This window comes from Trichechus manatus, unplaced genomic scaffold (genome assembly GCF_000243295.1).
Source record: "Trichechus manatus latirostris isolate Lorelei unplaced genomic scaffold, TriManLat1.0 scaffold00115, whole genome shotgun sequence".
NCBI classification, from domain to species: Eukaryota; Metazoa; Chordata; class Mammalia; order Sirenia; family Trichechidae; genus Trichechus; species Trichechus manatus.
The window spans coordinates 175845-187771 of NW_004444051.1; the positions used below are offsets into that span (position 1 = coordinate 175845).

General features: G+C 41.4%; 1 protein-coding gene and 1 pseudogene across 1 annotated transcript; one reads left to right on the top strand and one right to left on the bottom strand.

Moving 5' to 3' along the window:
* Positions 1-351: 351 nt before the first annotated feature.
* LOC101340322 (histone H2B type 1-A-like) lies at positions 352-770 on the bottom strand. Its single transcript, XM_004383974.2, has one exon. It carries the CDS (start codon positions 733-735, stop codon positions 352-354), a length of 384 nt encoding a protein of 127 aa, XP_004384031.1. The 5' UTR covers positions 736-770.
* Positions 771-1019: 249 nt separating this feature from the next.
* LOC101358516 (histone H2A type 1-A-like) lies at positions 1020-1411 on the top strand (annotated as a pseudogene).
* Positions 1412-11927: the final 10516 nt, after the last annotated feature.

Consider the following 11927-nt stretch of genomic DNA (forward strand, 5'->3'; position numbering starts at 1 on the left):
GAAAATAAACTTCTGTAAGCACACTTGAACCGGCAGCTACATTCACTTGCTTTAGAAACTAAAAGCACGTCTTCTGAGGTATTCAGCCTATTATAACGGTCTAAAAAAAAAAAAGTCAAACACATTGCCGTCGAGTTGATTCTGACTCATGGCAACCCTATAGGAGGGGCTGGTAGATTCAAACTGTCCACCTTTTGGTTAGCAGCTAAACGCTTAACTACTGCACCACCAGGGCTCCTTATGAGGACCTACACCTTCTAAAAAACAAGAATTGCTAACGAAGTAATGAGCCCACAGCTTTTTAAGGAAATGTAGGCGGCTCTGAAAACAGCCTTTGGATTTTGTGCACATTCACTTGGAGCTGGTGTACTTGGTGACCACCTTGGTGCCCTCAGACACAGCGTGCTTGGCCAGCTCTCCCGGCAGAAGCAGGAGCACCGCCGGCTGCATCTCTCTGGACGTGACGGTCGAGCGCTTGTTGTAATGCGTCAGTTGAGACGCCTCGCCTGAGATACACTCAAAGATGTCAGTAACAAAAGAATTCATGATGCTCATGGCTTTGGAAGACATACCAGTGTCCAGGTGGACCTGCTTGAGCACCTTGTAGATGTAAATGGAAAAGCTCTCCTTGCGGCATCTCTTGTGCTTTTTCTCCTCTTTCTTTTGGGTTTTACTTACAGCTTTCTTGAAGCCCTTCTTGGAAATGGTAGTACCCTTTGAAGTCAGCTCTGGCATGGCTGGCGCACAACTCTAGTCCGTAAGAAAAAAATGGCGTTTAACGACAGGAAGAGTGTTATTTATAGGCCCGCGCTCAAATGACGTTTTGGGCATCCAAAGTCAGATTGGATAATGAGTAGTGATGTGTATGTAAATGAGGTGATTCTAGTAAGGCTTCCTGATTGGCTAGAAAGCCAAAAACCAATCAGATAGCAACACATAACCTACTGTCAGACTATAAATAGACTACAGTAGAGGGCCCAACGGTAGCGTTTTAGCATTATAAAACGCTATCTTTAACTATGTCGGGACACAAGCAGGGCGGCAAGGCTCATGCTAAAGCTAAATCTAGATCTTCCTGCACAGGCTTGCAGTTTTCTGTGGGGCGAATCCATCGTCTGCTCCAGAAGGGCGACTACGTAAGTGCATAGGGGGCGGCGCGCCAGTGTACCTGGCAGCAGTGCTGGAGTACCTGACGGCCGAGATCCTGGACCTGGCGGGCAATGCGTCCTGTGACAACAAAAAGACGCGCATCATCCCGTGCCACCTGCAGTTGGCCATCCGCAACGACTAGGAGCTCAATAAGCTTCTGGGCTGAGTGACCATGGCTCAGGGAGGTGTCCTGCCCAACATCCAGGCGGTGCTGCTGCCCAAGAAGACTGAGAGCCATCACCACAAAGTCCAGAGGAAGTAACACCGCTAAGTGGTAAAGCTCAGTGTGTCACCTGAACATCTGGAGAGGGCGGGAAATACCCTGAAAGCAAAGGCTCTTTTAAGAGCCACCCACAATTTCAGAAAGAAAGCTGTGCATAGATTATAAAGAACAGTAGCTGTTAGATTCACTAGCAGTAGACTGCCAATAAAAATGATTGACCAAAACTCCTAATTAGTAGAAAGTCACATTAATTTGGAGACAATTTTTGGTTCTCATAACAGATTCCCAGAAGCTGTTTGCTTAAGGTTAAACGATGTTGACTAAAGTCCATAAGCTAGTAACTTTGGAGATACCTATCACAGTGGACCTGCTTTAGCACCTAACTTAGACAGGTAGAGCAGTCAGACTACTAGGCTCCTGGCAGTAGCATTGTCATCTTTTCTAGTCAAGACATTTCTGGAGTCCATGGGAGGAGCAAGCTTCAGTTACTTCAGCCTTGTGACAACCATGTAGTTCTTGAAATAATATGAAGATGGGAAATCCTACTTTAGGACTTGTATTTTAATGAGTTAAAGACTATGCCTAATTGATGATTGGATTAGGACCAACAGAAGGAGGTGTGTAATCTTGCAGTTTCCAGTCTACCTATGAGGAGCAGTCCTACAGAACATCTGCCTATCAGCAAGGCTGCATGATTTCTCAAAGGCCCTTCTAGAAAGGAATTTCCTTCCAAACATGCTAGAATTGCTTAATATCATGAAATCTTTAGATGTGACAGATTAATAAGCCAAAAATTAGAAAACAAATTCATTTCAAAATTAAGTAGAGAGGCATGTGTGAATATTTGATACCTATAATTTTATGCAAAAAAAAATGTTTAGTAACAAAGAATAATAGAATTGTTTCTTAAAATGTAGAATCAACTATATCTCAAAAAGAAGCTTGACGCCATGTGTGATGGTCAAATTCTAATGTCAATCTCAGAGACAGAAATGTGACAAGAACACCTTCTATCATCAAAATTATTTGAAATTGGTCAGGAATTTTGAGCAATAAATCTTTTTTAACTACTAAAAGAGAGATAAAATAGTTTTCAGTTGATCTCTTTGCCCTGTAAACAGCAGGAGAAATAAAAGCAAATGACAATTTAGTAAGGCTGTCAAATACAAAATTACTGTAGAATATTCAACAGCCTGCCTTCTCTGAAAAAAGCAAACAAAACTGGTGATCTGAGGTTGGGATGGGAAGCCATTGCTAGAGACTGGAGGTAAGCGTGTAGAAATTGTAAAGTTCTATGAGAAGGTTAATAAAAAAAGAGAGTAAACTACATAATGTTGAATAGAAACAATCAAGTTTATTAAAAAGTCAGTCATTCCTTGAATTAATCTGCATAAATATGGAGTAAGGCATGAAATGAGGTAGGGAGGGGCAAAATGAATGAAAATTTTCAAAAAGTGTGGAAAGAAAATTACACAGATACACCGAACAAAGTTAGATAATGTTTAGAGTATGGAAAACGTGAAATTTTAAAATCAGGGAAGAATATTGATATGAATAAATGATTGGATAAATAAATGAGGAATATAAGAAATCTCCCTTATAGAAGTATTCTAAATAATTTATGTAGATACTCTTCCATCAAGGAGATGGAGATTAACTCCCTAGATTTGCTTCGAAAGCATAGAATGTGGAAAGGCAGGCGGGGAGGGAAGTGACTTTACAGTGTAGAAACCTGGAAAACACTATCTTAGCCAGATGATCGAGGTTAACATCATCAGTGACAACCCATGTTGATCGCATGTACCCTTGATATAATGTGTCAAGAAGGGCATTTCACCTCTGTGGTCTTCCTCCCTAATATCCATAACCGAACTGTAAGCATGAGAAAAAGATCAGACAAATCCAACCTAAGGGAAATTCTACAAAATACCTGGCTGTTTACTCTTCAAAACTGTCAAGGTCATCAAAAACAAGGAAATACTAGTCCAATGGAGGCTAAGGATTCAGGACAACTAAATGTAGTGTGGTATCTTGGATGGGCTCCTGCAATAGTAAAAGGACATTAGGGAGTATATAGTGAAATCAGAATAAAATTTGAAGTTTAGTTCATAGTAATGTACCATACTAATGTAAAGTGTTCTTAGTTGCCATGGAGTTGGTTCCAACTGATGGCAGCAACCCCATGTACAACAGAAAAAAACATTGTCCAATCCCACACCACCTTCATGATTGTTGGTATGTTTTGAGCCCATTGTTGCAGTTACTGTAGTGCCTTCTAACCTAGGAGGCTCATCCTCCAGCTTCGTAATGGACAATACTCTATTATGATCCACAGGGGTTTTTATTACCTAATTTTTGGAAGTAGATTGTCAGGCCTTTCTTCCTAGTCTGTCTTAGTCTGGAAGCTCTACTGAAACTTATCCACTATGGGTGATCCTGCTGATATTTGAAATACCAGTGGCATAGCTTCCAACATCACAGCAACATGCAAGCCAACACAGTACAGCAAACTGACAGAGGGGTGGTAGACCTGGTACATAGAAAGTACTTAATAAATAGTAGTTGTTAATATCAATTCTCTGTATGTTGGAGGTAAAAGAGACCTGAGAGGAAGGGAACCAGGTTAGGACGAGGGTGTGCAAGTGAGAGGAACCCCTGTTAAAGGTGGAATTTCTTGGGTTATGAATAGTTTCAAATATACTATTTTAGACTGTAATTTTTCTGAATTGTCTATAACATTTCATTAGACCTGAAACTCCTGCAGAGTCTTGTATAAGGTAAGAATGTTATGCAGAAGAAAATGTCAGGACAGTAAAGAAAAGTGAAGCCTGCTCCACATCAATCTCTTGGCCCCTCCTCTTTTACAGGAACCCTGTCAGAGTTTCCAGAGTGAAGTGAGGAGTGGTCCTGATGGAGCCAGGAGAGCGCAGAGGCCCCCAAGATGCTGAGGGGCACAGGAGAGACTCTCCACTGCCAGGATTTGCTAGAGGCATCTATTGGAAGAAGAGGGAGGAATGGGACAAGAAGAGATGCTTGGGTTACCCGGAAAATATTGTCTCCAGATTTCCTCTGTGTCGGTACCTGCCTGGCCATCAGAGCTCACAAAGCACATCAGAGCTGTCAAACAAAAAAGAAATCTGTCAAAACTAAAATTAAATTTAAAGAGTTTATTTGGTTTCAGTAAGATTCATGAATCAATCAGCACTTTTTTGCTTTAACATTTTGCTTCAACTCGACTTTGTCTGTCTTAGTTGTATTCCTTCCTTAGAAAGTTCTTCCTGCTCTTCTTTCATTTATTCCTACAGACCATTCAAGATCATGTTCAAACATTACCTCACTTGTGAAGCTTTTCTTGACTTTTTGCCCCATCCTAGAACCATTTAGATAACACTCTTTGTAACCCTGTTGCACCCTGAATGAACCTCAAACATAACACTGAACATAATCCAGTGAAAGTTAACTTTTATGCTTACCTCTACTGCTAAACTACAAAGTTTGTTATAATGTCTTAGTTGTTTAGCTCAGCACAGTGCCTAAAACATAGAAGGCTGATCAACTACTGGTTGAATTCATTAATAAATATATTTTTGTTTTGGATTACAGCTGTCTACTTTTTAGTATTTTAAAGACAAGTTAATAGCAAATAGAAAATTGAGGAGAAACAAATCCAAAATTCCATCATTTTGACAAATTCATTTTTATTCTTTGTATGTTCCTCTCTAGCGTTTATGTATATGTAATAGATTTTCTACTTTAATTCTATGCTTGTTAAAACATCCTATCATTAGATTTTTTTCTAAGTGGTGACTTCAATTTCATAATTCTTACTTTCAATAGCTGCATAATAGTCCATCAAAAGACATTTATTGAGCACTTACTTTGTGCCAGATGCTGTTCTAAGTGCTTTATGCATTTGATTTTGTTTAATCCTCAAAATAATCTTAAAGGTAGATACTATTCAAAAAAAAAAACCAAACCCGTTGCTGCTGAGTCGATTCTGACTCATAGCAAGCCTATAGGACAGAGTAGAACTGCCCCATAGGGTTTCCAAGGAGCAGCTGGTGGATTCAAACTGCTGACCTTTTGGTTAGCAGCTGAGCTCTTAACCACTTTGCCACCAGGTACTATTAGTGTACCCATTTTACAGGTGAAGAGATTAAATTTGTTTGACGTTACAGAGCTAGTGTGAGCCAGTATTTTAACCCAGGCAGTCTGACTCTACAGCCCACTTTTAATTGTTACTATACTAGAGTGAGGAGCCCTGGTGGTGCAGTGGTTAAGTTTATGAATGCTAACCAAAAGGTTGGCAGTTCCAATCCATCAGCCTTTCCTTGGAAAGCCTATGGGGCAGTTCTACTCTGTACTATAGGGTTGCTATGAGTTGCGATCAACTCTAGGGCAACAGGTTTGGCTTTTTGTTTTTTTGTTTTTTTAAATACTAGAGTGAATGTATCATTAATTTAGTTGAATGTATCATTAATTTAGTTAAATGTACCATTGTCCCATAGTTGGCTACTGAGGCTATTTTCAATATTTTATTATGACAAGTAATACTGTAATGAACATCTAGGTGCAAATAGCTTCTTCCTTCTTCTGAAATGTCTGTTTAAAACAGTCCTAGGTATAGTATGACTAAGTCAAAGAATATTCAAGATTATAGCTTTTGTTGCATATCTATAAATTACTCTTCCAGATGGCTGCATCAAAAACCCATCTGGTAAAACATGAGATTATATAAGAGCCATCACACTAATAGATAAATGCACACCCATGTTCATTGCAGCAATGTTCACAATAGCAAAAAAGATGGAAACAACCTAGGTGCCCATCAACGGATGAATGGATAAACAAATTACGGTATAGTCACACAATGGAATACTACACAACAATAAAGAACAAGGATGAGTCTGAGAAATATCTCATAACATGGATGAATCTGGAAGGCATTATGCTAAGTGAAATTAGTCACTCACAAAAGGACAAATATTGTATGAGACCACTATTATAAGAACTCAAGAAAAAGTTTAAACACAGAAGAAAACATTATTTGATGGTTATGAGGGTGGGGAGGGAGGGGGAGGGGTATTCACTAACTAGATAATAGACAAGAATTATCTTAGGTGAAGGGAAGGACAACACACACTGCAAGAGAAGTCAGCACTACTTGACTAAAACCAAAGCTAAGAAGTTTCCTGAATACAACCAAACACTTTGAGGGACAGAGTAGCAGGAGCGGAGGTCTGGGGACCATGGTTTTGGGACATCTAGGTCAATTGGCATAACAGTTTATTAAGAAAATGTTCTGCCTCACATTTTTGTGAGTGGCATCTGGGGTCTTAAAAGCTAGTGAGCAACCATCTAAGATGCATCAGTTGGTCCCAACCCACCTGGAGCAAAGGAGGATGAAAAACACCAAAGACACAAGGAAAATATTAACCCAAAAGACAGAAAGGGCCACATAAACCAGAGATTCCATCAGCCTGAGACCAGAAGAACTAGATGGTGCCCAGCTACCACCAATGACTGCCCTGACAGGGAATACAACAGAGAGTCCCTGATGGAGCAGGAGAAAAGTGGGGTGCAGAACTCAAATTCTAGTAAAAACACCAGACTTAATGGTATGACTGAGACTGGAGGGACCCTGGAAGACCTGGCCCCTGGACTCTCCATTAGCCCAGAACTGAAACCATTCCTGAAGGTAACTCTTCAGCCATAGATTAGACTGGACTATAAGACATAAAATGATATTCATGAAAAGAGTGCTTCTTAGCGCAAGTAGATACATGAGATTAAATGGGCAGCTCCTGTCTGGAGGCGAGATGAGAAGGCGAAAAGGGACAGGAGCTGGATGAACGGACACGGGAAACCCAGCGTGGAAAGGAGGAGTGTGCTGTCACAGTACAGGGAGAGTAACTAAGGTCATATAACAGTGTGTGTATAAATTTTTGTATTAGAAACTAACTTGAACTGTAAACTTTCACTTAAAGCACAATAAAATAAAAATAAAAATAAAACCATGAGACTGTTTTATTTTGCCCTCACATAATTAGGTGTTGTTTAAGTAAAGATTTGCTTAGTAGGAAAAATGTTGCACATATTTTAATTTGAATTTCTTTTTATCACAGGAGATTAAGTATTTTCATACACACACACACACACATATATATATTTATATATATATGCAGCCCTGGTGGTGCAGTGGTTAAGAGCTCAGCTGCTAACCAAAACGTTGGCAGTTCGAATCCACCAGCTGCTCCTTGAAAACCCTATGGGGCAGTTCTACTCTATCCTATAGGGCTGCTATGAGTCGGAATTGACTTGATGGCAATGAGTTTTGTTTTATATATATGTGTGTGCATGTGTGTATATATATATATACACACATGTATGTATATGTGTATGTATATGTATACATGCATATATGTATATATGTGTTTATATATGTATGTGTATGTATACATGCATATATGTATATATGTGTGTATATATGTACATACATACACACACTCATATATATATTTCCTGTTGTGAAATGTCTCTTCAAGTCCATTAAAAATAATTTAATTAGCAAATCGACATTAGTTGTTTTCTAGCATTATAAAATTTATGTCAGACCCTTAATAGAATAATTGCAAAATCTAGTAAAAACAATTTTACAGTGTAATCTATGAGAGCTAGTTGGATCTTTTAGACTATCTCTTGACGAAGAACAAATTCCTCATTAACCTGAAAAGTGGTCACACATGAGCTCCTTGAAAGTCAAATGTAATCATAGCTGACACCAGAGGGAGCCCAGTAGTCATTTCATGTGAGAACATATCCAACTTTAACGCGTCTCTGAAATGACACTGGAGAAAATGTACAGTGAGTTATGAATTGTGCATTTAATAGTCCCAGGGAGAAAAATAGAATTCAGTGCTTAAAATGCTCACTCAGACCTCAACCTTTCGGTGAGTTTTGAAAGACATACGATAAAAATGGTGATTACATGAACAACAGTTGTAGAAAACCCACGAATGCCTGTACAGATTTTGTTTCAATTATTGTTTCTGGATCCCGGAAGCTTGAGCTTTAGACTTTCTTCAAAACCCAGCTCTGCTGCTTCTGAGCTGAGTGTTCTTGAACATGTGACCAGTGGCGTCACTAGGGTTTGTGCCACCCAGTGCGGTAACTCATGGTGTCACCCTGCCACGGGGTGGGTGGGGCCGGCTGGCAAACACCCCCTGATGGGCAAAGCGCCCAGGCCAGCCCCAACCCGACGCAGAGCCGGTCCCACCCTCTGTGACACGCTGTAGGCCCTCCTCTCTCTCATTGGCCAGGGCGAGATCTTCCTTTCCCTCCTATGCCTGGCCGCCTGCACATTGACTGGCCTGTGATGGGGGAGGAGAGGTGGGGAGGTACTGACGAGTTACCCCACTGGGTGACAGGTGACACCAACCCTAGTGACCCCACTGCTTTGGCAGCTCTTCTCCCGGAGCCGCAGACTTTGGGGTCATTTTGTGGCACCCCCTCTGACAGTGTCAGGAGATGTGGTCTCCACCCCGCCACCCCCTTAGTGATGCCACTGAAGTAACCTAACCTCTCTGTGTCTTAGTTCTCCTCACCTGTACATGATACTACCTCACAGGCTTATTGTGAAGATCAAAATGAGATTGCATTGAAAAAACACCTGGCAGATAGCACCCACTCAGAAATGCTAGTTCTTTCTTCATCTAGAGCAGAGGCTCTCAGCCAAGGGTGATTTTACCCACAAAGCACATTTGCCAATGTCTGGAGACATTTTTGGTTGTCACACCTGAGTGATAGATACTATGGGCACTTACTGGGCAGAGGCCAAGCATTCTACTAGCCATCTTTCAATGCCCAGGACAGCTCCCCACAATAAAGAATGATCCAGCACAAAATAATAGAGCCAAGGCTGTGAAACCCTGAGCTAGAGAAATCCAGTATCATCACTAACACTCCTTTGCTGACAGCCTATTCTGTGTTGGATTCTATTTGAGTTTCTGGACACACTCTTTCCTCAGTTTTCTAACAGACTGTTAGTTGTTGTGTTGTTAGCTGCTGTTGAGTTGGCCCTGGACTCATGGCGACCCCATGCACAACAGAAGGAATCACTGCCCAGATCTGTGCCATCCCCATGATGAGTTGCGGCTCAGAACATTGTGATCCGTACAGTTTTCATAGACTGATTTTCAGAAGTAGATTGCCAGGCCTTTCTTCCTAGTCCATCTTATCCTGGATGCTCTACTGAAACTTGTTCAGCATCATAGCAACACCCAAGCCTCCACTGACTCATGAGGTGCTGATACGGATTAAATTGTGTTCCCAAAAAAATATGTATTGTAAATCCTAATCTCTATGCTCGTGGGTGTAATCCCATTTAGGAATTTGTTATGTTAACGAGGCCATATTAGTGTAAGGTGTCTTCTAAACCAATCACTTTTGAGATATAAAAGGAGCAGATTAGGCACAGGAACAAGCAAGCACAATGGGAGGGGAGATACAGGCTACGTGAAAATTGTCAAAGAACCGAGGAACAGAAGCTGAAAAGAGAGAACATTCCCCCAGAACCAACAGAGAGAGAAAGCCTTCCCCTAGAGCTGTTGCCCTGAATTCTGACTTCTAGACCCCTAAACTGTGACAAAATAAATTTCTGCTTGTTAAGGCCACCCACTGGTTGCATTTCTGTAATAGCAGCACCAGACAGGTGCATTGGCTAGGAAAATTCTACCACTGAACCGCCAGTGCCCCCAACAGGTTGCTTAGGGGGGTTCATGTTTGTCTAGACAGGAAAAAAAAAAAAAAACCCACATCATGTATCTGAAATGTCTGCATGAAATTTATAGTTATGATTGCTCAGTCAGATCAGAAAGTTATTGAAAGCATTTAGTAAAACAGCAGGAACCCCGCTGGGGCTAATTTTATGGGTGTCATTTTGTGAAGTTTCTGAAAGTTTTGGTGTCCCCTGCTTGTGGGGAGGACAATATCCCAGACAGCAGCTGATGAACTGAGGGAAAGGCCACTCTACCTTTCAAATGTTAACTCATGCAGATGTGGGGTGCAGCACTGGCCCATACTTGATCCATCTGAATGGAAAAAAACAAAAAACAAAGCCCACGTTTCATAGTTCACATACAGCACAGAGGCATCCAGACACACAGATGTGTGAAACACCCCAATACTCGTATTTTCTCTAAGGTGGATTCTCTGTGCCTACACAGAAACACAGCCTGAGGATCAGAGACTGAGGAAAGAATTCCTTTTATCCTCGTACTTGTCTAGGAATATGCTTTGCTTCAAACAGGGAGTTTTTCTGGGTCTAGAAGCTGCTATTAAAAGCTCGGACTACTTATGCAGTGATGAAAGCCCAAAATACGGTCTCTCTCACTATGAGGGGAAAATCCGCTCTTATTCATATCAAAAAAGGCATGTGCGGCTTCTTCAGGGCTTAATCAAACATTGCCTCTGGAGTGCCCTAGAGGGCCCAGGATTTGAGGCCATGGTCACTGTGAGGTAGGCTGTCTAGCAGTTGCTGTCAAGTCAGCTCTGACTTATGGCGACACCATGTTGAGTCAGAGTGGAACTGTGCTCTATAGAGTTTTCAATGGCTGATTTTTCAAAAGTAGATCTCCAGGCCTTTCTTCCTAGGTACTTCTGGGTGAACTCGAACCTCCACCTTTTCAGTTTGCAGAGGAGCATGTTAACCATTTGCACCACCTAGGGACTCTAGTGGCTGTCTAGCAGGTGTGTAAATGCAGGTGGTGTCACTGAGCCTTCCTTTGTGTCTCTTTGCTGCTGTTCTTGCCCCCCACTGGGTGGAGTTTTGGGTTTGGGAAGGAGAGCAATGGTGGCAGGAAGGGGTGAAGCCAAGGGAGACAGAAAGGGTTTTGTTTTAGTGAGGGCCCCTTCTGAGTAGATCAGAATTCCCAATGAGATGAGCAGCGTTTAAAAAACAGGCATCCCACTTCACTCCAGGCAACAGTTGGTTAACTGATATCTGGTTGTGCTCTAAACCAGTGCTTCCAAACTATTTGTGGTGAACCGCCCTCCCCTACAAAAAAAAAACAAACGCACTGCCGTCAAGTAGATTCCAACTCATAGTGACCCCATAGGGTTTCCAAGACAGCAAATCTCTACGGAAGCAGACTGCCACATCTTTCTCTCGAGCAACTGCTAGTGGTTTCGAACCGCCAACCTTCCAGTTAGCAGTTGATTGCTTTAAGCACTGCACCACATTGTTGTTGTTATTTTTGTTTTTTTCCTTGTTTGTTTTAAATATCCAGTCTGTTGTGGACTATTACTTTTGTCAAATATAATAAAAATAAATGGCTAGCAACATGAAATTAAAAACACATAAGCAATGGAGTCCCTGGGTAGTACAAGCAGTTAAATGTTCAACTGCTAAGGCTAGAGGTTCAAATCCACCCAGAAGTGCCTTGGAAGAAAGACCTAGTGATCTGCTTCTGAAACGTCACAGCCTTGTAAACCTACGGAGCACTGTTCTGCTCTGACACACGTGGGGTCACCATGAGTCAGAGTCAACTCACCAGGA

Excerpts from the sequence above, each read along its gene's own strand:
- LOC101340322 (XM_004383974.2), bottom strand. The coding sequence starts at position 735 with ATGCCAGAGCTGACTTCAAAGGGTACTACCATTTCCAAGAAGGGCTTC.